General features: G+C 38.5%; 1 protein-coding gene across 8 annotated transcripts in view; it reads left to right on the forward strand.

The window, feature by feature from the left end:
* The window catches only part of MICAL2 (microtubule associated monooxygenase, calponin and LIM domain containing 2), a 190145-nt gene that overhangs the window by 101058 nt on the left and 61144 nt on the right, over nucleotides 1–27943 (forward strand). Inside the window, exons 20-26 of one of the 8 annotated variants that reach the window (XM_032791800.2) lie at nucleotides 10415–10522; nucleotides 10972–11055; nucleotides 12286–12472; nucleotides 14050–14138; nucleotides 15328–15427; nucleotides 18213–18270; nucleotides 19825–20034. In XM_032791800.2, the coding sequence (XP_032647691.1) occupies nucleotides 10415–10522; nucleotides 10972–11055; nucleotides 12286–12472; nucleotides 14050–14138; nucleotides 15328–15427; nucleotides 18213–18253 (609 nt within the window). In that variant the 3' untranslated portion in view covers nucleotides 18254–18270; nucleotides 19825–20034. Of the gene's footprint in view, nucleotides 1–10414; nucleotides 10523–10971; nucleotides 11056–12285; nucleotides 12473–14049; nucleotides 14139–15327; nucleotides 16339–18212; nucleotides 19482–19824; nucleotides 20035–27943 lie in introns of those variants that run through there. The other 7 variants (XM_032791799.2, XM_075065182.1, XM_032791803.2 and 4 more) reach the window with 7 other exon arrangements.

Consider the following 27943-nt stretch of genomic DNA (forward strand, 5'->3'; position numbering starts at 1 on the left):
GAAATCGACGCTAGCCTTGGACCATGGACGCACACCACCGAATTAATGTGCTTAGTGTGGCCGCGTGCACTCGACTTTATACAATCTGTTTTATAAAACCAGTTTATGTAAAATCGGAATAATCCCATAGTGTAGATGTACCCTTAGTCTCTGCTCGCTATGAAAACGATCATTCTTTTAAAAAAAAAACAACCCACCCTTTCATAAATTATCCATGAGCATGGTCAAAATCCAGCCCAGATAATTAATGGCTGAATGTGAAGATATTCAGGAGTATAAATTAGTTGTTTCAGTCAAATTCCTGGCAGATTTGTACTTATCTTACAATTGACACTGGTTAGAACTTTGACTTACAGCCTTGACAGAATGGGCAATGACTGAAAGGTCTGACCTGTGCTTGCAATCCTAGAGGCTGGTACTTCAGATCAGAGGCCAGGTGCTTAAACTTTCATAAGCAATACTTTTAGTGGTTGGTGGTTGTGGGGTTTTTTTTTTCTTTTTTTAGTTCTCTATTAAATACCTCCCATGAGCAGATGTTTTAATTAAAGGTACTATAATTGCTGTTTTAATTTTAAAATAAATATTTTGGTGAATTTAGCATTGTATCAAAAGAGTAGCTATAGCTTAAAGTTGTTGGCTCCTTAAAAGGATTTTGTTATGTGATTTTCAGCATTACTGTAGGTTATTATGTACTAACCTGATGTAATGGTGGAACAAAAACATAATCCAGGAGTCGGCAACCTTTCAGAAGTGCTGTGCCGAGTCTTCATTTATTCACTCTAATTTAAGGTTTCGCGTGCCGGTAATACATTTTAACGTTTTTAGAAGGTCTCTTTCTCTAAGTCTATAATATATAACCAAACTATGTTGCATGTAAAGTAAATAAGGTTTTTAAAATGTTTAGGAAGCTTGGTTTAAAATTAAATTAAAATGCAGAGCCCCCCAGACCGGTGGCCAGGACCTAGACAGTGTGAGTGCCCCTGAAAATCAGCTTGTATTCCGCCTTTGGCATGCGTGACATAAGTTGCCTACCCCTGACATAATCCATGCTCAAAATATCTTTTCTGTTACCTGCACAAGACCTAGTGACTTCGTTAGAGCTTGGTAAATATTTGACATACTACTTAGGACTAGAAAGATCAAATTCAATATGTAAGCAAGTGCTTACACATTCTGCTGCTCAGTGCTCCACTCCATAGAAATATGAAGGAGCTAATAGGGACCAGCTTTGGGTTGCGGGGCAACCACTTCCCCTTCCTCCAGCAGCCTTTAGATATATGTGTGGCGCTTTTCACGCAAGGCTGGAGAGTGAGCCTGACCCACACTCACCTGGCAGCAGCCGTTCCTGTCTTGTGGGGCTGAGTCCAGCTTCCTGTTCTGGGTGCTGTGAGGTGGTGCACGGAGTTGCATGTGACCCTGTGCGACATGTTGTTGTTATGCCATTCACTCAAATTTGGCCTGGCCCTGCCCCCCTCATGACAGAGGGAAGATCGGGTGAAACCTGAATGGGACTGACCCTGTGCGCCAGGTTGCAATGCCTGGAGTGGGGAGCTGGGCCCAGCCCTGCAGACAGGAGCTGAACTACAGCATGAGTGTGGAGCAGTCTCATTCTCCATCCCACTGCCAATGACTCATCATGCCCCTTTTCTCCCCTCCAGTTGCAAATCCTTGCCCTGCCACTAGCAATTTGCAGGCTTGGTTAATGAAACACTGTTTAAGTAGCACATGTGGAGAAATGTCATATGTTGACAATGGTGTATTGGGGATTTTTTTGCATATGCTTCACAATTAAAAAAAAAAAAAAAGACTGAGCTTGTGAAATGTTTTGACCTCCTTTCTTGATTAGGGCCACCATGCTCACTTCTAAGGTAGATGCATTCATAAGGAAGCAGTTATGACTGAGCCTGTAATATTATTAGATTGTTGGGGTTTTTTCATGAGATGGAGAACTTGTTTACAGAAGTGACTGTAAGTCTTTCTTGCTCTATTGCCACTGAGTCCAAACCATTATTATTGGTATCCCACTCACGGAAGAAATATCATATAGCAATGAATTGTTTAACAATGATCTAATATGTCTGATGCTACTACTGTTACAGCTGATTGTTGTGTCCCCTACATATCTTCTCAGGTCACTTTAGTCTCCTAATGCGACCCATTATTTTGCTTGCCATTAGTTGGCAGATCAGCTTAAGTTTTTTATTTTCCTTTTTGAATCACAACTCCTGAGTATCCAGTTAATTTTCAAATAAAGTAATTTTCCCAAGGAGTAGACTACTGCTAAATTTACTGTAATATTAGCAAAGACCAAATGCCAACATTTACAAACTTCGGTCTCTATACTTGAAACAGTCTCTCCCAGTAAGACCACCCCTATTTTAAATCCTGTGTTTAAAAAGCCCCTCCCCTTCCCCCCTCTGCCACCCAAAAATCCTTCCAGCCTTGATTTCCTTAGCAGTAATCTCTCCATGGCCTTCCTCACTTCAATTAACAATTCAATTAACGTGTCCCGTATTTGGTCTATTTTAGATGGCAAACTTTTTAGGGCAGGGAATGTATCTTGCTCTGTCTAGAAAGCACTGTCTAAATTTCTGGCCTTATATAAACAAATTTTAATAATGTGTCAGGTACATAGTGCCTATTTTCAAGTACTTTGGATGCCATTTAACAATGTATTTGAACTTGCCGGATGTAACTATACACCACAAGTTGCCTGTGTCAGTGTTGTTACGATTGAATTTGAAGGGCTCAGGATTTGCATTGGTGATCAGTTCCAAATGGTGGCACTAGTAAAGTGCAGACTTCAATATGTGGACATGCTCCAGGGCCAGCAAGCCAGTGGGAGGAACCCTCATTCATGGCACTTCTGGAGTTTACTGTTCTACAGGGAAACAATGGAGAGGGTAAAAGTCTTTCTGAGCTTCCTGACACTTCACAGCCTGCCCTGTAAGAATGCCAGCCTACTAACATCTTCGAGTATTTTTCATTTTGAAATACATACTGAACTGCTTGTGTTCTCTGACATGATGATCCTACTACCAGTTGAATTCTGATTTCATAGAATTGTAGGACTAAAAGGGACCTTGAGAGGTCATCTAGTCCAGTCCCCTGCACTCATGGCAAGACTAAGTATTATCTAGACCATTCCTGACAGGTATTTGTCTAACCTGGTCTTAAATCTCCAATGATTGAGATTCCACAACCTCCCTAGGCAATTTATTCCAGTGCTTAACCACCCTGACAGGAAATTTTTCCTACTGTCCAACCTAAACCTCCCTTACTGCAACTTAAGCCCATTGTTTCTTGTCCTATCCTCAGAGGTTGAGAAGAACAGTATTTCTTCCTCCTCCTTGTAACAACCTTTTACATACTTGAAAACTGTTATCATGTCCCCTCTCAGTCTTCTCTTTTCCAGACTAAACTAACTCATTTTCTTCCAAATTCACTCATAGGTCATTTTCTAGGCCTTTAATTGTTTTTGTCGCTTTTCTCTGGACTGTCTCCAGTTTGTCCACATCTTACCTGAAATGTGGCGCCCAGAACTGGACACAATACTCCAGTTGAAGCCTAATCAGTGCAGAGTATTGACTTCTCATGTCTATCTTACAACACTCCTGCTAATACACCCCAGAAGATGTTAGTTTTTCTTGCAACAGCGTTACACTGTTAACTCGTATTTAGTTTGTGGTCCACTATGACTCTTGGATCCCTTTTCGCGGTACTCTTTCCTGGGTAGGCAATTACCATTTTGTATGTGTGCAACTGATTTGTTCCTTCCTAAATGGAGAAGTTTGCATTTGTCCTTATTGAATTTCATCCTATTTACTTCAGACCATTTCTCCACTTTGTCCAGATCATTTTGAATTTTAATCCTATCCTCCAAAGCACTTGCAACCCCTCCCAGCTTGGTATTGTCCGCAAACTTGATAAGTGTACTGTCCATGCCATTATCTAAATCACTGATGAAGAAATTGAACGGAACCAGACTCAGAACTGATCCCTGCGGGACCCCACTAGTTATGTCCCTCTAGCGTGACTGTGAACCACTGATGATACTCTCTGGGAGTGGTTTTCCAACCAGTTTTGCACCCACCTTATAGTAGCTCCATTTAGGGTGCATTTCCCTAGTTTGTTTTTGATACTGTCTTGCATGACCTTCTCATAAGCTTAACTAAAATCACAATATACTACGTCTGCTAGTTCCCTCCCACTACAAGGCTTGTTACATTATCAAAGAAAGCTATCAGATTGGCTTGACGTGATTTGTTTTTGACAAATCCATGCTGACTGTTACAGCATTACCCTTATGAGGCATTCGTAATGCATTGTAAGGGTGTTGTTGACGTATTTACTCAAAATAGTGGCTGAAGAGCTTTACATGTTGAAACCTATTTTTAAGCTTGAGGCAAGGATACCTCTAGAAGGGAGGTTAAGGAAATATAACATGCCTTCCTATTGCTTTTCAAAGGCGTATTCCTTTAATTAAAGCGTCTAGGTATTGCATCTTATTAGGAATGGAAGAGAATTAATTTTTAAACTGTGCCACAGGGAGGTTACTACAATTGAATGTTGAACACTCCTACTGCCCTGAATCTTCTGTGAAGAGTTCAGTGTGGTGGTCCACACTCTAAACAATAATCTCCGATGCAAATGAAGATGATTCAAAGTTTAGAATGACAGTGCTTGTCTAAGCTTTATGCTACCTTAACCCTAAAAATCATACATACTATGAACATGTTGCAATCAGTTGGCTTTGCTATCTACAACACCTCAGATTAACTGCTTACCTTGAATCATATGATTGGAATTACCAGCTCAAAATAAGGGTTGGGTGTTTCCTACTTAGATAAACAATATCTGAGTAGTAAATTTATGGCAGGGCAGTCAGTCAAACATTTTTTTAAAGAGTAAGCAAGTGCTTAAAAGCAGGACATTCGGTGAAGAAAGGAGACAAAGTAACTCTAATGAGGAGGGATAAAGTCTGTATGCTCCTGGGGCAGTTTTTGTGTTTTCCTTTGTATTTTAAAAGTACTAGCACATCTGATTGCAGTGGCAATATAAATAATATTATACAAAATTATGGAACCCAGGCTTCTCCCCCAAACCCCTTAGCTAATGAATTAATATTGGAGCAGTTAGGCAACCAGATAAATCTGTTGTAGAGCTTTGGCAATGTACCATTAATAATTATGTTCAAAAATCCTCATAGTTTTTTTTACAAAATGTTCTTCTGAATTTTTATTTGCTTTTTTAGATATTTGCTTAGTACCACCTTGCATGTTGCCCTATGAGTAACATAAGGAACCCTTTTTAGGAAATCTAGATACCCAGCACCACTACTGTAAATACCGGGCTGGATTTAGGGAAGGCGACCGAGGCGGCCAACTGAGGTGCCGGGCTCAAGGTGCTGTTTTTGTTGTAAGCGACAAAAAGGAAAAATAGAATGTCTGACAGGGATAAATCATGCATTCAAATTGTGAAGCAAAGTCATTAAATGGGCTACAAATGCGATACAAAATAAGGTATTCAAAAGTTTAACAAATGGATGAGGGGGTGCCAAAGACATTCCTTGCCTGGGGCACCATTTGGTGTAGGGCTGGCCCTCTGTAGACACATTTGTCATGTGCAGCAGTATGTCATGTAGAGCAATAACTATGGCCATGATCATACAAAGACTTAAGCATGTTTGGGACTTTGTTAGTAGTCACAAGGGGATTACGTGCATGAGCCAAGTTATGCTTAAGTGTTTGTAGGTTCACAATAAATGATCAGTATCAGGCAAGCAAGGTGCAGCACAGCAGTGTAACTAATTTAAGCTGTATGAAAGCTGGCAGACTTCCATCTACTAAAGGATCATCTTTCTGGTATACAAATGTGGGGGCCAGGTTCTCTCCTGTAGTTGAGATCTGCTCAGCAAAGGAAACTGGAGGGGGACATTGTTGAACTGCTTGCAGCTCCCTATTTCTGAGGGGCTGCCTGTGCTGACTCCAGCCCCAATGAGGTTTAGAGCAGCAAAGGAACTGCTCTAAGTTATGACATGGGACTAGAGCCTTGAGTGAACACTGCATCAGGGAAGATAGGTATAACAGAGCATGACTCTGCCAGGCACCTCTTCTCCCCCACAACACCTGCCCTCCCTCAGTTCATGCACATGCTGTATTGGAGGGGAAGAGGGAGAGACAGCTGGCACAGTAGCTTGCTGTGGCATCTTTTACACCAAGAGTGAGTTTTTCTACACCAGGGGAATTTACTGCTGACGAGTTAAAGCCAGAGTCTGGCCTTTTTGTGTGACTTGAAGGGCCAGACTTTATTTGATAGTCTAAACTGTGCTATTCAGCTAACCTACTTGGAAACTGAATCTCTTTGTGCTGCCTTGCTTTCTATGGATAACCAATCCCATTTTGTCTTGTATTTTTAGTTTACAGTCATGATACATATAAACTTGATTACCATCATCATCGAATCTGCTCAGAGTTGGAAAACTCTGCTAAGAACTATCGATCATTGATATCAGATTTGGAAGGAAAAAGAGACGAAAGATGGGATGGCCTAGTAACTGCTTTTTCAAAACCTGTTATCAAGGTAGTAGCTATGGAGGAAGAGTTGAGTTGACTCCTCTTAAATGTAGTTCCAACACTGTTGCCTACACAATTTCTTCTGTATTCATTTAGCTAGGTCTGGGATCAACAATTTAAGAGTAACGTTTTCTCCTACTTTTGCTATTTAAAAAAAAAATGTCTGAAGTCATTGTTTATGGAGAGTGCAATAATGAAGTATTTGCAGACTGACCTTTTTTAATTCATCTGCAGTACATGTACAGCATGGATAGCACCAGTACACTGGAGGGACCATGGAATAAGATTTAGTTCAGTCTTCAATCCCATTCAGTTCTTACCCTACTTGCTCAGACTTCTGATAAGATTACCGTTTACTGTCTTTTGTATTCGTGGTTTCTGTGATGTGGGCATGTGTTCATGGGATATTAGACAATCAAGATAACTTTATATAGACCACTGAACAGCCATCAGATGGAAATGTTACTCTGTGATTTGAGGATGGGAATGCTTATGGAGAGGGTCATTTGGTCACCACCAACTTGAATTGAAGTCGCTTTTTGTTTTACACTGAATTTGCATTTGTTTTCATAATGAATACATTTGCTTTTAATATTGCGTTTATTAATAGGCGTAGGTATGCAATTTTGCTAGCTCTTCTTTTGGTTGTTTTAATGTCAGCACTGATTGTTTTAGTGGGTGGAGAAGAGAAGCCAAACAAGGAATATAGGTTAGCTTCAATAGTATTTTGCCCCTCCTTCAAATAGTCATCTAGTTATGTGTAGCTTTGTTTGTTTAAATTATTATATGACTATTTAACAAGATGAAGCTGAAACTTCCTGCTTCAGTTGATGTCTCAATGACCTCTTTACCTCTTTATTTAGGAAGCCATAGTGCAATAAGTAAATTGCTGCTTAAATTTGCACAAATGTAGAGTTTTGGGAGAAAAGTTGTGGTTTTAAAAATGTAATGAAAGAGAGAGAAAGGGAGGTTCACCTTCAGTGAAAAGTAACATAACTATTAATGCTAAGATCTGATTTAATATGCCATCTTGTACATAAGAATTACACTACTTGGGCCCAGCGAGGTGATGAATATACATATTTTACAGCAGTTACTCCCATTTTTAAAAAAACAGAAGTTATTTGGCGTTGTCTGTATAGCGTACATGCTGTTCATCTTTTATCTACTAGCCAAAAGTGCATATCATTTGATTAACATTCAAGACACCTTGGTGGCTATATGTTGCTGGACATTTCAGAGGTTCTGATGTGAACTTTAATTTTTTTTAATTTCATAAACAATCTCCTTTATGCTCCTTTCACCCCACCCCAAAGTGACTTGTCATTACTGAGGCAGAATGTTTGTAAGAATTATCATGGAATCCATGGATGTTTATGTTCACCTTTTTGGTTTTTCTTTTACATATCTTTTCGGTGTTTTGGGGCTTTCCCATTTGAGAGAGTGGATGTGATGGGAATGGCCGATTACTTCACACCAAGAACTTGGAACCTGTTTTGTTGAAACCTGGACTGCATGGGGGATTAGCAGGGAGCAGAAATGCTCATTCCTGAGGCTAGTAGTTTGAGGCTGCGGAATGAATTCTATGCCTTCGCTAGTTCAGGTGGGAAAAGTCCTAGCCTAGCTTTAGTAGCAAGTTAAGAGGCTCGCGGCTCCCCTATTCTACTACTGCCTTTGTAGAGGCTTAGGCTATGTCTACACTACAGCTTATGTCTGCATAACTTATGTCACTCGGGGGTGAATAAACCACCCCCTTGAGCAACTCATGAGTTTCTGCTGCCAACATGGCTTCTGCTGTTCACAAAGGTAGTTTTATTATGCCCACGGGAGAGCTGCCACGTTGTATGAGTAAATATGCCCTGGGACTAGAAAGCAGTAGTAATTCTCTCCCACCCACCCTTCTGTTCTGCTGCTGTGGAGAGGCTGGATCATCAGTCAGTGGGATAAATGCTAATGGGTCAATATTTAAATAGTCACTCACTCACTCAAATGCTTTTAAGTAGCTTTCATTGTGAAATACAAGCTACTTGGGTTTAAGAGAATGCAATACATGACTTTCAGTGTTTTTAATTTTCAGTTTGTGACCATTGCCTTTTTTCACAACCAGATTGATTTTACATGCCCTTTGTTGTGACAAATCATTAGCCCTAGTCATTAAGTTTAAATACCAGTAGTCCCATCAAAGTCAATGCTTACATGGTTTGAGTTAAGCACATTTTGTCATCTGGAACAGATCCAGAGTGCCTGTACTTTGCAGGGTCAAGCACTTTCGGAATCAAACGTCATGCTCTTAGTTGTATGTCTTCCTCATGATTAATTTCTTCAGTGCCTTTCTCCTCCTATGAAGTACTGAATTTTTCCATAAGCTCTCCATTGTAAATTGTGCATTAATAGAGACTCAGTCTAAATTAAAAAATAAATAAAATTGAGACCACAAAAGATTAATACAGGCTAATCCCTGAGGAATTCTAATTCAGTAGACAAAAGGTTTTCAGAGGAAATAAAGCTCAAGCAGTCGATACATTACCACCAGAACGGAGTAGCTTCTTCCCTAAGCCATAGCTTCTTCTGTGGTATCACTCAATAACTGCCCCAGCTTAGGCTAAAGTGAACGTTGTTGGTTTAAGCAGAGACTGGGAATTCTGTAATAATAATGACTTCAGAGCAGATGCTATACATTTTTTTTTTTGCTTTGAGAATATTGTTCTGAAGAACTACAGTGTGGCTAACAAAGGTTGTCTGATATAAGCATGGGACTGGATGGTTCTTGCAGTCCAGCTCATTTTACAAATATCATTAAGAATAACCTAACCACCATGGTGCAAATGGTGGAATTAAGCAGATGCCAACCTCTTTCCTTTCTAATAATTATTTAATGTATCCTCATAAAATACCAATAGATGCTAGTTCTTTGCGATGTTGTTGTAGCCATGTGGGTCCCAGGATGTATGAGAGGGAAGGTAAGTGAGGTAATATCTTTTATTGGACCAACTTCTGTAGCTTGTGTCTCTAATATATGGGAGTGTCAGTTCTGTGCATTTTATTTTAATTTAATTTATAACTGATGCAATATGCTTAGAAATATTTTGTCGTAACTAAAAACTATTAGGAGCAGACGAAAGTATAATCTCCCATCGCTAGATTCTAACCTACATTTCCTCACTTAGTCTTCGTTATCTTGTGTTAATCCATAAATTCATATTGTTCATATGAATTTATGCTTTTGCTGCAGTGCTCTCTTTTGGCATCACCTTCAGGGTGATGGTGGGGTTTTTGATTTTGGGGTGGGGGGGAGAGGAGTTGTTAAATTTATATTAAGCAGTTGGTTCCAAGCCTCTCAACTTTGTTTCTAATATCAAAATCGTAAGAGAAGAGTGGTTAGGCAGGAAAATAATGAATAGTTTCTCAATTTTAACTGAATATTTTCTTACAGAACTTCCTGTGAACTTTTGTGGAGTGTTTTATGAAGCTCTGGGATTGATGAATCTTCATTGTGAAGATGTAGTTTCCATTCCTTTCATCCTCTTTGGAATATGTACATTTTAGAAATTGAGCATCATATTAAGGAGAAAAATTTTACTTAAAATAAAAGAGTAAATTCCCTTTGTTTGTAGATCAGGGGTCAGCGTGCCATAGGTTGCCTACCCCGTTATAGATAATGCATGGCAATACCCACATTGTGCAAGACTTTCTTCTTTCTCATTTCTAGCCTGTTTTTAATCACTGCTTGCATTTGTGTATGTGTTTTCAAACAAGTTGTGTCCTTTTCTCATACAGTCCTTTTCTCAGAAATAATGAAAACTTCCTTCTATTCTTCATCTTCTCCCTTTGTTGGTTAGATGACTGTAGGAAAGGTGTCGCGTGGAATAGGGGTTGTGGCTGAAGTCCTTGTCAATCTCTATGTGAATGACCACAGGCCCAAGCCACAGTTTTCTTCCCCAGAACTGGTAAGGCTAAACCCACAAAGAATCAAATATCTTCATTTTATGAGTAACATTTCCAGGATCTCAACGATCCAATTTAAGATTCTAGAATTGGATCAATTCTGGTCCTTAAGCATTCTGGAATTTCTTTCTCCTTTTTCTTTTCTCCAAGAACTAGGTGCTTATTAGCAAAAGATATGCATGCATGGGTATATTCTGTAAATGTAAGGGACCAAGGCTTCTGTTATATTTTATTACTTGCCTCTGCATCTTAAAATCTTGGGAGTGTCTACTAAGTGTAATTGCTAGTGCAACTAATAAGTAAAGACAGTTGTTAAGCAGAGTTGGTTTCTGAAGAAAGTTTTTATTAAAGTGCATGTTTGTACAGTTACACTCCACATATGTATGTTGAATAATTTGTTTCCTTTTGAAGAAAGCAGTTCTAAACTATGATGATATTGTGTTGAATTCAGAACCAGTCATTGGACACAACTACATCTTTCCCCACTTCCTATTCCACTTCTCCCACTTGTGCTTCTATTGTTCAGGGTTGTCAGGTATTGAAAGGCAAAGTGAGGTGGTGTTGTCGTGGTGCTCAGTTATTAGCAAGTACTAATATGCAGTTGTTTCAGCTTAGCAATAGTTCATCACTGTCCGTACTCCATTAACATAGTATTTGCGACTGGCTTTTTTCACTCATGTGCTTGCATATTTTGGAAATTTTGTATATAGAAAGAATCTATTTTGGCAAATGCGATGGAGGGGGCAAATGTTGACTGGAACTTGCACATAAAAACTGCACAGCTAGAGGGGAAGCATAAGATGGAAGTGCAGTGCACCTTGGTTGTGGTTAACACCAAAAAGTGAGGTACCGCAAAACGATGGTCTCTGGTGGGGATCTGGAGGTTAGGTGGTATAGTCTGCATGTTGTTTGTATGTATCTTGTCAAAGCCCCAACTTCCTCCTCCTCCATACAGATTACTTCTTCTCATGTAAGACGTAGGGTACAGTACTGCATGGGCCCATAGCTAGGTAGAATATGGATATCCAATAGAGGTTGTTTTTGCAGACACAAGGATCCATCAGTAATAAACCTTGGGGAAATAAAGAATGTCATTAACATTTTAAAAAAGATTTCAGTAGTTAATACCATATTTTAAAACCGAAATTTCTAGTGTATTCCAAATACACCTTGAGAAGACGCAATGTAAAAACATGTACAGGCAATCTAAGGACAAAAATACCAACCTCAAAACAGTTAGGTATAAATAAATGTGTTTTCAAATACTAGCGGAGCATTTCATACTCTGGCATATGTCTCTGCTTTGCAGGTGCAAACATCTGCCTAAGTTCTAATACTTATACACATGCAAACATTTGCATTTGAGCCAGCAAGCTGTAGTTTAACAAATGGGTGTTGGGGGTGAATATTACCTTGTACCTGCACAAATACAAAAGTAAGTGTGCGCGTGCATGTGCATGTGAATGCACACACACAATCTTGTGTGGAGGCTGGGTACAGGCCCAGCTGAAACTTTGTCCCTTAAAAGTCTTAGTAAAGTGAGTATTTTCAAGTGTTGTATAAACATAAAGTATCCTATTAAATGAGTACAAAGAGGAGACAGCAGAAAAGTTGACAGCAGCTACTCATATTAAGTACATGAGTGCAAATTGCATGGGATGTTTAATAAAGCAGCAATGTAGTAGATGAAATATATGCATGTACTGTAGTTGATTGGCAACACAATACTTTACCTATGTTTTAATCTTTTACTTATCTTTAACAGGGATCTCTGCGAAAAGAATTTCCTCAGACTATAGGTGGCAGTGACATCTGTTATTTCTGCAAGAAACGGGTATATGTCATGGAGCGGCTGAGTGCAGAGGGCCACTTCTTTCATAGGGAATGCTTTAAGTGTGATGTATGTTCTACAACGCTCCGCCTAGGAATCTATGCTTTTGATGTAGAAGAAGGTAATATAGTAACTATTTATTTAAGATTTTTTTTTTAAATGTATGCATCTTAAAGCTTGAACAGAGCAGAAGAATGTAGAGGCCAGGTAGCTCAGTCAGGAGATGTGCATGACCCATTAATAAATTCCGCCCATGCTGATCTTTCACAATTTATATTCCCACTGCAATTGCAGTCCCAACCCTTTCAGTTAAGCCTAATTATGACTGACCTCATGGTAGTTCTGTTTAAATGAAGAAATGTTTGCTGGAAACTTGGTTGAGAGATCAAACACATGTCACTTCTCTGATTGTGGGTTGAAGTAAAGACAAAAAGGGGTGTTTTCCTGCATTGACCTTCACTTGCCAAAGTAATACTCCAGCCTCCTGATCATCCACCTCCCCCAGTTTATAAAAACATTTTCCTTATTCAGCATACAGTGTGAGAGTGAGGGAGAATTAATGGCAGTTTTGAAACAAATAAGAAAAAGTGTGGATTTTTTTTCCATCCTCAAAGAGGCTGTAGCTCGGCAGCTGTAAGCAGCAACTTTAGCAAACTGCTGGTACAATCTATTCTAGTACTCTCCAGACTTTAAGGGTATTGGGATCCACAACTGGCCTCCATGGCTGACCTCTGTTTCTAGAAGGGGTATATTAAAGTACAAGAATGTCCCCTTTCCTTCCCAAAATGTTCACAGTAGGGTCTGAACTTCGGTGACTGTACCAGTGCATCACAGTATACAGAGACTTAGAGTAGAGCCACAAAAGAACTTTGCCACCTAAAGTGCCAGTTAGGCATCTAAATCCAACACTTAGGCACCACTGAGCCTCAAAACCCCTACTCCACTGCCACCTTAACCCTGTAGGCTCCTAAAGTTCCTGAGCACCTAAATTTCCATCATTAAAGTCCCCATGGTACCTGAGTTCCTGCTGCTTGCGTAAGTGGCAGATAGTAATGCCCCACTTACCACTTTCAAGTCTGTTGTAGGGTACTCGCCCAGGATGCGTGAGACCCAGGTTCGATACCTCTCTCTGCCTGATATGGAGAAGGGATTTGAACTTGAGTCTCTCATCTCTCGGGACAGTGTCCTAACTACCGACCTCTGGGGTATTTTGGGGCCTAGCTCTTTCAGTCTCTCACATTAAAACTGTTCCACTCTAAATATTCACTGGGCCAGAGTCAGAGTGAGAACGGTTTCTAGTCCAGGGGCTAGGGCACTCAGTAGGGAAGAGAGTAGACCCAGGTTTCAGTTCTCCTGCTTCAATGACTGTTTCTTTATACACAGTGGAACAGGTTCAACAGGTTAACTGGTTAGCATCTGAAATTGAGTTGTACTTCTAGGATCTCAAAGCATTTTACTGACGTTAAACGTGTGATAGAAATGTGAGGTGAGGTAATGCCTCCTGTGTGTGAACCACTACACAGAAAGCAACTTGTTCAGGGTCATTCACTGTGTCAGTGGCAAATCTGGGAATAGAACAGAAGTCCCAATTCCTCTTGCTGTCCTCTGACCACTAGACTTGCTGCTTCAGTCATCTTACATTGGCTTGTTTTTAGTCCTTGGACCTACTGGCTAAATATAATGTAATTTCTTTTACAGGTAAATTTTACTGCAAACCTCATTTTATACACTGTAAAACAAGCAATAAGCACAGGAAGAGACGATCTACATTAAAAACACAAGAGAAAGTATGTATTCATTATACTTCTAATGCAATAAATGTTGAGGCAGCTTTGTGGGGTTTGGTTGCTCCTCCCCCCCCCCCCCACACACACACCAGAAAAATGGGGAAAAGTACCCTGAAGTAATGCTAACCTTCTATTCTTTTGCATTTGTCATATTTATGGTTTGAGAATCAATAGCTATCAGCTAACACTGTGAAAGTGAGCTCAGACTAGATAAGGTAAGGCTGAAGTTGACATCAATCAGAAGTGGAACCTTAGTTGATGATTAACTTTCTGTGATCACTGAGAGACAAAGTCACTCTTACAAATACTTGCCTGTGCTACCATCCCAATGCTGTGTGTGTCATTCTCATAGACTAAAGCAAACTGCAGAACAAATTATATTCTACAAATTAAGATAATACAAATAAAAACAAAGATTGTATGAAGATAAAATATTTGAGTCTTGGATTGCATATTTGTGTATTTACATAGGGATGGTGGGAATATGTGGAACTACATTACATAATTCACCTGTAGATGTCAGACACAAGAATATATAGTATTGTGCCAACAGTGTGAGTAAATAGCCACTGGAACAACTTCCCATCACTGGTGATTTTTAAATAAAGATTGGATGTATTTTCTAAAAGATGTTCTGGCAATTATTTAGGGAAAGTTCTATGGCCTGTGTTGTTCAGGAGATCAGACTAGATCATCATAGACTAGATCAGTGGCTCTCAACCTTTCCAGACTACTGTACCTCTTTCAGGAGTCTGATTTGTCATGCGTACTCCCCACTTAAAAACTGCTTGCTTACAAAATCAGACATAAAACTATGAAAGTGTCACAGCACACTAGTACTGAAACTTTGCTTATTTTCTCATTTATCCTATAATTATAAAATCAATATAATACACATTTCAGTGTATAATATATAGAGCAGTATTAACAAGGCATTGTATGACATTTTAGTTTGTACTGACTTCACTAGTGCTTTTTATGTAGCCTGTTGTAAAACTAGGCAAATATCTAAGCAAGTTGATGTACCCCTGGAAGACCGCTGCATACCCCCAGGGGTTTGCATACCCTTGCTTGAGAACCACTGGACTAGATAGTCCCTTCTTGCCATGGAATCTATTAATCCTTGTAAAGACATTTATATCTCAGCCCTTGTGCAGTTATTTTTAATTTTTAATTTTCCTTTTTTAAGGTGGAAACAGAAATGTGGACGCAAGAGGAACACAAGCACCCAGAAACCACCACAGAAAGTATTACTTCTACTGTTAGCAGTCCAGAGGACAGGCCCCCAGGTATCATGACTTCCTTCTTTAGGAAAACTCTAAGCTGGCCCCTTAGGGTGACGAGGGATCTGCTTGACATTCCAAGACGCCTGTCTAACTGGATGCATGGTTTTCTGCACGCTACCAATCTTCATTTGAGGGACAATGCATACAACTATACCTATTTGTATGAACTCTTGAGCCTTGGTGTGCCATTCCTGTGTGCGCTGCTAGAGGTACTTACTCATATGTACCGGGAAGCAGAGCTATCACTTGAAAACATGCTTGAATGGGTGAAAAAGTTCTTTAGGGTTTAAATTCTTAAGTGTCTTGCTAATTTGTGCCTTTCAGATTTCCAAAATTAACAGCCTTGCAATATGTTTATAAACATTTCAATTTAATATGTGCTTTAAGTGAACAAAGAGCTCACTTCGATAGACTGAGTGCAATCAAAACACACTGTAAATTTAAAACACGCACTGTACAAGAAAGGCATCATGCAGTTCAGTGTCCAGATGCATTTCCAGAACATGGGGACTAAATGAAGGATATTTTATAAACATTTCTGCAGGGGTGGGTTACTGGCTGTGAACAACCATGTTTCTGGGTTTACATTTTATAATGCTTTTTTTAAAGACCAAGAAAGACCATGTTCTTTCAGACATTTCAGGGTGGTAGTGACAAGTGGCTGGGTTTTGAAACCTGAATATGGCACATCCCTTTTCTCTTGCTTTGATCTTTTGCTCTGGGTACAAGGTTTACTACCTGCATGGAGATGTTTTGAAGAGGAAAAAAAAAAAAAGCTTTTTACTGTACCTAATGCACCTACTTCTAGCCATGCCTTTTTAAATTTATTACTCATGGTATCCTTTGTTAATACTAGGTATTTTCTGTAATACTAGTTTAATTAAACCTGAAATAAATTTGAAGTGCAAATCTTAGATGAGTGGATGATTAATTGGAATGGTCAGATCTAAGAAACATAGTGTAGATAGCTGCTATTTATTCCTAGAATTAAGAGTTTTTTCTCATTTGGGGGCTGATCCAAAGGGGAGTTGAATACCCACAGCTCAAGCTGAAGTCAATTGGAATTGTAGATGCTGAAAATGACTTTGGATCGAGCCCTTAGCTTGCAATATATTGCACTCAGATTTCTTAAAAAGCCATATTTGAGTAAAATAGAAGTACTTAGAAATGTGTTTGTTTTTTTTTTTTTTAAACTGATGATTTTCTGTTAGATGTTTTGTTTCAATGTAAGATGCTAATGGGAGAAAATCAAAATAGTTATAAAGTTGCATCATCTCTGAAGAGAGAGGTTTTTGTGGTGGATCTTGGTATGAGATACCTTAACCTAAAAGCTTCTCTAGAATGTATAGCGCTACCTGATGACAATTAGTCATGAACAATTCCCCAGACTCTAACTATTGTCTAGACTCCTTTTAGCTAATTATACACACATTCCCTATCTCAGTGCCTAAAGCTGTATTTGATGGAGAAACAATGGACGGATCTCCAAAAAATTAAAAACATCTGTAGCATTTTTTTCTAATAAAAAGGTATTAATTTAAGCCGCAGAAAACATGTTGCCAGCAGTTGGTAGAAAACAAACAGGAGGGGCCATTAAACAATGACCATAGGTAGGTTGATTTTAATATCTATATTGCAAAAGACCAAATGGAAGCTTCCATGTTTGTTTGGCAGTAAAAGGAATGTATGTTGTCTTTTTAAAAAAAACAAAACTAGCCTGGTGGTTTAATAGAAACAGATTTTTCTCCAGATAATTTTATCTTTATTTTAAAAAGTACAGAAAATGAAACCATGTACAATTTTCTATGAGAAGGCATTTCAGAATTTTTTCAAGGGGATGAGGAAGATATTTGCAAAGGCTTATACAAAGAACTTGTATGGTTTTCAAGTACAGCATGCCATTTGCAGCAACTTGCCACTAATGCTCAAAGGTACTCCAGTGAGAATTTGCTAGACTTTTGACAGGAGACAGTGACCATAACAGTAATATGGTAAGCAGCTATAGTGATGTAGAAAAATGTTTTTGTACTGCTTGAGTATTTTACTCCTCTTTTAGTAAAAAAATTTTTAAAAAAAAGAAAAAGCCCATAATGTTTACCATGTTACTCCAGCAATCCTAAAGAATGTTAAGAAACACATTTTCTGATTTTATTTAACATGTTTTGATTCAGAGTGTTGGACCTTCGGACACTAAAACAGTCCAACGGAATACTTTTCCCCTAAGATTTCTCTACTAATGTTTGTCACTTGTTCTGAAGTTTAGCAGCCTGGGTATAATGGTAGTCTACGTGAATAACTGTATAGTAACAAGCTTGAAAACCTGTGATGTACTATGAATTTTACGAAAATGAACCTTATTAGTAGAAAGTGAGACACGGAAGTTAATGTAGGTTTTATATAGATTAATTAAAAAAACACGTCCAGGGCATATTCATGATTATAAAGTGTATAATCATAAAAGAATATGAAATTGTATATTTAATGGTATTTCAAAATCATTAGTATCGCTGAAAATGTCATACTGGTATCTATATAATTAATCCATGTATGTTTTATCCTTAGCCTTAAAATTCTACCAGTAAGGTTCATAACTGTTCATCTTTATAATTAATGAAGAAAACTATCACTCATAAATTAATAAGGCAGTTTAATTTTGGTTGATTTTTCTATTTTTATTTTTTTTTTGCCTAGTAATCTGTGAATAACACCTATAGCCAAACTAAGGGTCTTCTTTCTTTCTTTCTTTCTTTCTTTCTTTCTTTTTTCCGAAATCCTGCGTTGCTTTTAGTTCATTTCAACATTCCAGTTCTACGTCCACTCATTGGCTGAAACATTTCTGTTGTAAGGTGATTGTTCTGCTTGCCAGTTTCTGAATATTGTAACTAATCTCTAATATCGTTTGACAACATTTTGGAGCAAATTGTGTGTGTCTGGTATATTAATGGATGAAAGCTTTAGCATGATTATTTTTTTTTAACTAACTGTACAGCGCACAATGCAAGAAAAGATCATTTCTTATGTTTCTATAAAGAACATTTTTCTTTCCTCCCCTGCATGTACATCTTTTCTCATGTTTTTAAATGTTAGGCAATTCCATTGTTTCTCAAATACTAATTAAATAAAACCCTACTTCTTTCAAAGTATTATATCTGCACTAATTCAGAACCAGAGCATGAAGAATCTTACAGATCTTCTGTGTCTTGTTTAAGTGGGGATAGTACTGCTTGCCAGTTTCATAAAGCACTTTTTAGCTATCTGGATGAAACACTGCTATATAAATGTGAACCATTTTTCCTCAATATTCAGGGAGGGAAAAAAGTTGAAGTTTCTGATAAAACAAAAATCCGTATTCAAAGCAATAAAAAATTCCTGTACAAGAGGGAGAAAAAAAGCCCAAAGTTCCATAGACAGTTTAATAAAAATGGAGGTGCTCTTTTAAGTTTAAGGCAATTTGATCTCTAATAAACAGAGTTCTGTAATTAGAATGTTTGTTTGATTCCACTTGTTTTCACTAATAACAGTTTTAACTATGCCCCATTAGCAACTTTGGGGTTTGTTTTTTATTAACTGATAATAGATTTGTCTTGGTGCATGAGAACTTATTTTTATTTCCTATGAAGGGCTTGTGGGATTTTTTTTTTTTAATGCTAAGTATATTTGAATAAAACAATAATCTAAAAAGAGAGATTACTACAAATGAGAACCTATGTACCAATCCTGCAAATGGATCCATTAGCATGGACCCCTGCATTCTTATATCTTATAATTGGAATCACTGGGACAGTGGTCTATGTTGTGAATCCGGTTGCACATGCAGGATCTTAGTGAATTAATCTGAAACTCTTTGAACAAAACATTATGGAGTTTGTAAACATCCCCTGGTGAAGGATTCATCCTGTATGTCTAACTGTAGAATGAAGGAGGACTATAGGATCAGGTGTGCAAACTCATTATCTTGCTGATCTGTGTGTATATAGTGCTAAACTAATTGAGCGTGGTGATATTGTTAAAATCTTTAGGAGAATTAAAAATATTTTTAAAATTAAAAACAACCCCCCCCCCCCCAAACCCCAAAAAAAAAAAAAAAAAAAAAAAAAGTTACTTTCTTCCCTGAGCCCCAAATGTCTGTAGGTTCAAACACAGTGTCTGGCGTGGTTCAGGGAACAGCTCCTCAGTTTATTCAACCCCCCCCCCCCCACAGCTAGCTGCATGGCATTGACTCATGACTTCCTGCACCACAAGGCTAGAACACAAGTATGGATTTTTATAATTTTAGAGTGTGGGGTTGTGTGTTTTTTTAAACTAAACTCTGCATGCTTCATTAAAGTAAGGTTTATGAAGGACTGGTCTCTCTTTTCAAATCACTTGCCATTGCCATGTTTCTTTACCTTCTGTTGCAGAGTCTTCATTTCTTTAAAGAATGCCATGAAGGATTCTGTCCCTCTCATCCTAACTCTTTGGCTTTTTTTTTTGCTTCATGATCTTGCAAATTTTTTATTAAATAGTTTTTTAAAAATTCTGTATTTAAATTGTCACATGGAAATTCTGTATTTTGCACACTGTGAGAGTTGTTTAGCTTTATTTATGGCATTTGCTGTAAACAAAAATAAATGTTGTTTTTAAAGCTCACTGTTTTCCACTCTTCCTTTAAAAAAAAAAAAAAAATTATTTTCCAAATATATTATCTTAGGAGTCTAATGTTCAAATTCCCACTAGAAATTGGCACCTGTTGTGTATCTTGCTGTATAGCTGCAACCAGACTTGGAATATTGCTGGACTGTGACATTTTAGAGCATGATACATGCTGTTTAGGGAGACTCAGGACTTTTGCTAACATCTTTTGATACATGTCTATTGTAAATACTGTAGACTGCATAACTGCCAGCAGTAGAAATTAAAATATGTTCAGATTAAAATCCATAAAGTAATTTTCTTGTGAAGCTTATGTAAAAAGTGCTGTTGCATTCTAATGTGCTTTACTGAGCAGTTGTCCAAATCTAGAACATGGGGAAACATGGAATTAATGATGCTGATTGACCATATTTTGCCACTACATTTATATGCAGACTTTACTCTATACCTGGAATTTCTTAATACAAGGCATAATTTATATTTGGGGAGATGCCTGTTAGTTTATTCACAGAGCTCAGCTGAAATAGGTTATAGTTAGCCTTTTACTGAAGAACCTTTTACATCTAGAAAGGGAAAGCACAATATATTTTGCTATAATATTATTCAGATTATCTACAGAACAGCTCTTGCGAACTGAATAGCAAATATCCAAGTTGATTCTACATGTTCTGCTTCTGTTAGATGCTGTAATATTATAGCTCTTTTGTGGTCTGATCCATAGCCCACTGAATTTAATAGGAGCCTTTCCACTGATTTCATAAGGCTTTGCATCAGGCCCATAACCATTAATGTTGCACTACAAGTTGTTGCATCTACTTAAGATGACTAGGAGTTTGGTGATGGGATTTACTCTCGTGGAAACAATAGCTCTGAGCTCAGGGATTGACAGAACTGTATACACAGATGAAATATAGCTTCTTTCCTTTAACTTCACCTACCTCTCCCATGTATTTTTTTCAAATATTTATTGTGTTACGAAGGTCACGGTGTAGTACATGCTGTGTGTTCTTTTCAAAGACTATATTGCATTCTAGGGAAAGCAGGTAACGTTTGTGGATAAGCTTAATCCTTCTGTTATCTCCAGCTCTTTACAAAAAGATGTTGCTACTCCAGTTTGTAAGCTCCAGAAATCTGTTGGACTCTTGGCTGCAGTTCACAGTAACTTGTTGTATGGTAACATTGTGATTCCTTCCTCTCCCCCACAGTTAATTGTATTCGGTTCTCTTTTTGGTTATTCTGTTTTCTCCTCTCCTTCTCCTCCTATCTCTGCAGTTCTTTAAACTTTCACCTCTTTCCTTGCTTCACTCAGCAAAAAATATGGCTGGTAAAATAATGGTGAAATTGTCTTGCAAATAATTTTATTACAGAATGCGTTAGCAATTAATTCTACTGAACCTGTATGAGCTACTTGAATAGTGGAAATAAAAAACATTCTCAACGAATTGTTAGATGGAAAAACTGCCAAAATGAATAACAGATGTTGTTTTCAATGAATTATTCAACCATCTCTGATTAAAAAAGGCAAGACACAATCTCCATGGCCCAAATGCCATCAGGAATGGAAAGTTTGCCTGGCTAAGAGATGTACAAATTAAAATAGGGACCAGTGACTTTTATGTAAAAGAATGAATGTTGGGCAGCATTTTAATAAGAATGGTCAAAGCACCTCCAATAAGAATGAAATCGACTCTTCGGGCAAACTGATCTTGCTTGGGGGCTGTAAGTTTTGCCTGCCTTGGTGCGTCTATCCAAAAAGAAGCAATGGAATTGAAATACTTTGAGAGATCAGTGTGCTGTTTCCACCCTGGCCTCATTGTAGGACCCATCTGACAAGACACATTCATTGTTGACTCCCTGCATTATAATGTATCAATAAATAGTCTAAATCCTCTTTTGCATTAGGAGTAATGAAGGTTCTAAGTAATGTTTTGCAATTGGTGCGTGTGCTTTAGTGCGAAAAAGAGCCAGTCAATTAGAACTGATTCTTATTAATCATGTTTCTCCTGTACCCAGGGACCAACCAACATTGGGGCCCCAGGTGCTGAATAAATACAGCATAGTAGACAGTCCCTGCCTCAAATAGCATACAATCTAAATTGGCCAGACAGATGCAGGAAAGGGATGTAACATATAAGCAGAATGATCAGTGTGAACATCATGTTAGTTCCATGCTTCAGTCAAAATTGTTGTTAAATAAAGCTTTTATAAGATTAAATGCCCTGTGTTTATTCCTTCTAATACTGCTAGAAGAAGATAAACTCATACAGATGTTAATGTACTAACAGATGTAATTCAGGACTCCCATCCCTCGTGAGTTCTCTGTGCTCTGACCATGTGACCAGGCCACACTGTAGATGAGAAGACTGTGAATGCCCTTTTTCTTGCCTACAGTTGAGCCGTTTCCAAAAGCTCCCACGCTGTCTAAATCTCCACCCATAGCATCATGCCATTTTAAACACATACACACAACAATGATGCCTTTTTCTTTTCTATATTTTGTATTGACAGTGGTATTTGTTTGTTTAAGAAGTGTGTGGGGGGGGGGGAAGCAAATCTATTGCCACTCCATTCTTGAAGCACTTGCTTAACAGAGCCCTTCGAACAAACACAGGTTTGGAGCTGATGCTGGTATTGCCTTCTTAAATCATTTCATTCGTCGTGTTCTTCAATTTTTTTATTTTTTTTTAAGGAATGCAAGCTATATCTAAGCTGCAGACCTAATTAGTGTTCAGTAGTTACAGAGATATAAAGCATCTCAGCCATGTCAACTCATGGTTCTTTTTTTTTTTTTTTTTTTAATTTGGTTCAGATTGTTTCAAATATAATTACTATACAGGTATTAGAATCACATTGGTCTATACTTTTCAAAACCCAAGCTGATTATTCTTGGGTCTCATAATTATTAATTCAATACAAGATTACTTGCCTAAGTATCTGTTTCTGAAACCATACTTTTTAATGTTGTTCTAAAAGATAGACATCCTTTACTTTCATGCTAGTACTTTAGGATCCAGAGAAGACCTTAAATTTTTTTAAGCATCTGAGAAGTAAGTTTGGTTTTTCAAACAAACAAAAGCCAGTTGAAATTGCCAGTCACCAGGTTAGTAATTCCTACATGAATTCAGATGTTTTTGATTCATAAAAGCCACTGTGAAACAACCTTTGCTCTTCCTTCTGAACTTTGGAATACATGAGAGCAATAAAAATATGAGCAAGATAACACTGTATGAACTCCTACCTCAAGAATTAGGTCACAGGTTTGTATTGCCCCCGCAATGTGCATTACAGATAGGGTTATCTTAGTTGACTTCCCTCCACTTGCTACCCATACATTCCTCACATTCCAGTTAAAGTGATGAATTTAGAAATGCATTGATTTCATCCTTAATATTTATGAATATTTTTGAAAGCATGACATGTTTATGAAGCACTTGATTGTGTATGAAAGATAAGGTTGTAGAAGCTCAAAAGACATAATACATTCATGCTTGGTCCAAATATACAAATTAGCAATGTAACTATTTCTCTAGGCCACTTTCCTTTTCTTCATGAACTGCAAACAGAAGAATAAGGACGAAGGCTTTGATTTCAACTCCTCAGGTGGTGGTCTCTGAACTCATTTCAAATTGCTGGAATTTTTCTTTTGAAATGTGAAATTACAAAGGAATTTGCATTTTACGATAGTGAAGTACCCTTGAACTTGCTGATTTGACATTTCTCTGCACATGTCTTCGTTTTATTATTTTACTGCGTTTAGCATATTGTAAAAATCACTGTTTGACAGGCACTAACGTTTATTACTCTAATGGCTTAAAATATTGCTGCTCCATGCTGAATCTGTTGTGATTACATGCATTAATATACCAGACTAACACAAATTGCTCCTATATGTTTTCTGTAACTTTGTTATAAAATGAAAGCTGTAGTAGGCTAGTGACTCCTATGTGAGAAATCTTTTGCCATAAATATACAAACCCATCTTCTTCACCTCCTGCCTTTGTTTCTAATACCTTTTTCAATTAATCGCTTTTACTTTAGCAGGTTGCTAAGTTTTGCTTATTTTATTGTATTAATGTTGTCCTGGGATGCATTCAGAAATTGCCTGCTTTAAAATCCTGTATTGCTTTCCTAGTCAGAATTGTCTGGTTATGTTTATATAGCTGAATTTCAAAGTGTTTGTGCACCGAGTAGGTAAGGGATTTTTAAAATGTTTGTTAAAGTAACTTGCTAGAGAAGAACTTGTATATGTGTGTGCGCATGCACACTAGCGTTGGACAAAAGATCCTTTTGACACAAGGTTAGTTTGTCCATTTAGAGCTGGGGAGCTGTAGCTGAGGCACAAAGGACTAGATCAGGTGTCGGCAACCTTTCAGAAGTGGGGTGCCAAGTCTTCATTTATTCATTCTAATTTAAGGTTTCACGTGCCAGTAATACATTTTAATGTTTTTTAGAAGGTGTCTTTCTATAATATATAACCAAACTATTGTTGTTGTATGTAAAGTAAATAAGGTTTTTAAAATGTTTAAGAAGCTTCATTTAAAATTCAATTAAAATGCAGAGCTGCCCGGACTGGTGGCCAGGACCTGGGGAGTGTGAGTGCCACTGAAAATCAGCTCATGTACTGCCTTTGGCACACGTGCCATAGCTTGCCTACCCCTGGAGTAGATTTTCACAGCTTTTACTCAGTTTAGCAGGCGCAAAGGGGGGACTAATGTCCCAGAATTTACTCTTCTGTGTGACCCTGTTTGGATTGGAACTCTAGCCCTATAGTATGAGCTACTCATTTGCCAAATCTCACTGAGAGCTAATGGGCAGGGAGGAGGAGGGATGTGGTGTGGGAAGAGTGCTGGCTGGTTCCACCCCTCCTATTTGCCAGTCAGAGAGCTGATCAGGGTCACAGGTAAGAGTGAGCTGCTCCACAAAAAGGGTGGAATAATTTACTTTCCTCTTCAGAACAAGGTCTGTTTTGGTGGTGGTATGCGCCATCCCTTACTCAAGGCAGATTGTAAGGTTACAGACTTCCAAAGGGAAAATTCCTTGCCTAACATTTTTTTGGATGGTTTGAAATGTCCGTGTTGGGGGAAGGTGGAGAGGGAACAGAATCAGTAGTCAGCTAATTTTAGATGTTTAGACCTAAAACAAGACCAGACAAAGAGATGAAAGGAAAAAGAATTGTGAAAATACTGCTTCTGTCTGATGCTTGCAGTTGAGTTGCTGGATGACCACAGATACAGACCAGAGCATGAAGCCCAGTTCACCAATCAGGGCTTCTTTGGCTTGTGAAAAAGTTTGGCTACGATACTTTTATCTTCCTGGGGCCAGTCTGTGGAAAGCAAATATTCTTTTTGCCTAGGTTGGGCTGTTCAGCATCACTTGTGGCTTGCCAGGTTGATTAAGAGGTGTCAGACACGACCAAGATGTTCTGTTGGTATCAAGCTTTTATACAGTCTTCAACCTTCCCTCTTACTCAGAGTAGTTATCAAGCTGGTAGCTGCTGGCCAACTCTAGCATCGCCTGAATTTTTGATCCTTGGCATGTAGCCTGGAGCCTTTGGTATCTGATCTCCTTCTGGTGATGGGGAAGAAAGACCAGATGTCTCTGCTGCCCTTGTTAGAACTTTCACAAATCTCTAACACAGCAGAGCACACTAGCTGGTGGTGCTTTGCTTGCAAGTCCTGGCAGGAGTGAACAGGAGTATGCAAAGGTGAGTACATTTGTTCATTTCAAGGATTATCATGGGGATAGTTGTGAATAATTTCTTCCCTTTTCTGATGGGGCACCAAGGGTGTCCATCTTGTCAGCCCTCCAGTATAATGCCTATGTGAGGAGCACTGGTCAGTGGTCCATTTAGTCCAGGATCCTGTCTCTGACAGTGACCAGCTACTTTCAGAGGAATGTTCAAGAAATCCTGCAGCAGGAAATGATCGAATAGCCCATCCCCACAGAAAGTTTCTTCCTAACCCCAGTCATGTTGGCTTATTTCCTGAGGTATGAGGGTTTCCACAACTTACTTGGTTTGGTTTGGTTTGGTTGTTCTTGCTGTTCTAATTCTGGATATTTTTGGTTTTGTCCATACAAACGTCCAATTTTTTTTTTTTAATCCAGCTTGGTCTCCATGTGCTTGTGGCAATGAGTTAGAGGCTCATTGTGCATTGCACACTCAGTCTTAAATTTTATCCTGAAGTGATGAGGGTGACTGTGAGCCATTCTTGCAAATGTAGGATCGTGGATGAAGGCTGTCATAAAGTGTCTGAAGATCAAGCTTGATCAAACAGAATAGTGCTTGGAACTCATGCCTACTCTCCGCTCACCATAATTCCAATGTGGAGACCTTTTTAAGATGAATGAAACAAGTATCTGTTTAAAATAACTTTCCATCTTTGTGTAGGCAATTTTATGAATTGAGAAGCAAGGTAGGGAATGGGCTGGTCCGTGGTCCCACGCTAGGGAATGGGCTGGTCCATGTTTACTATTCATACAGTGTGTTGTGTCTTCATGCCTACATTCCATTTGGTAGATACCTTTGTAAATGTGGCATTAGCCTGGAATAAAACCAAGCAATATCAGAATTCCTATTTTATCATGTCCAGTATTTCAACACCTCATCATTTAGTGTCAAATATGCACCATATCCGTTGTCACCATTACGTAACTCAGCATTTTTACCTTACTAATGAAATACAAATAAAACAGATGTCTGAAAAAAATTCCTGGAAAGGAAGAGAAGGTTGGAATAGGCTGTTCTCACTGTATTAGGCCAAGGCTTAGTAACAATTAGTAGAAGGGCGTGCCATGTATTGGGCCTTTTATCTCCCGTGTTCAATCAGATAAGTTGCTCCTTGACCTTTGATTTGTTTTTATTAGTCATGAAGGATCAGTAAACAGCTCACAAATAAATCTGACCTTTTAAAATCTGAGCTTGATCTCTCTTATCGACCTGATGCAGACATTCCAAAGCCGATAAGCTCTCTTCTGCTCCACGTTGCAGAGGGGAGCAGTCTGCAGTAACTTACTACAAGAATAGGCAAAACTTCAATGTGCAGGGGAATGCTGCCTAAGTAATGTGCTGTCTTGAGGATGCAAATCAAGAGGCCAAATATAGAGTCATGACTACACCCTTTTCATGTATGCAACCCTTAAAAGCTGCAGACTTAATTACTAAAGAAAACAAGTATCTGGAGTGGCCATTGTCTGAAGACAAGATACTGGGCTAGATAGACCATTGGTCTCACCCAGTACAGCCCTTCTTATAGTCTTAACAACTGCAAGCAGTTGCTGCTTTAAGCACTTGTGCACAGTACTGCCACATCAAGTTTCTCATATATGGACATGTGCAGATGGCTCCTAAACATGGCTGTCACCATTGTCTTAATGTACCACATGTGTAGAGGGCCAATGAGAGCATCTGCAAATATGTTTGTTCTGAGGTTCTCTGCTCCAATGCTACACCCTCATTTCTCAGCTGCAGCTTCCAACGGTCCTTTTAGTCATGCCCACAGACTGCTCTGCCTTCTTCAGGGTTGCACCCAAAATAGACTGGGGCAGGCGTGTGCATGGATGTTTCATTGTGTTCTATTGCCCTCTCTTTTTCCTTAATTCTCTCCTGTCTCCACAAGGACTTCTTCCATATGGGATAGTGCTTGCTCTAGAGAGCTGATAGGCCTTGTAAACATTCCGCATGTGATGTTGCCAAAAAAAAAAAAGTCATTTGTGGTTATGGCTCCAGCCTTGCTGGATAGGAGAATCTTTTGTAAGCTTCTTGACTGTCTTAAACTTGTCGTCAGCAGGAGCTTAATTACTGACATAATTTCAATGAGCAGAAAAACAATTTAATTTGTGTGGGCTTTTTTGTTAATATAAGCTACTTTTAGTCTGTATGCTTTTTGC

This window comes from Chelonoidis abingdonii, chromosome 4 (assembly GCF_003597395.2).
Source record: "Chelonoidis abingdonii isolate Lonesome George chromosome 4, CheloAbing_2.0, whole genome shotgun sequence".
Classification (NCBI taxonomy): domain Eukaryota; kingdom Metazoa; phylum Chordata; order Testudines; family Testudinidae; genus Chelonoidis; species Chelonoidis abingdonii.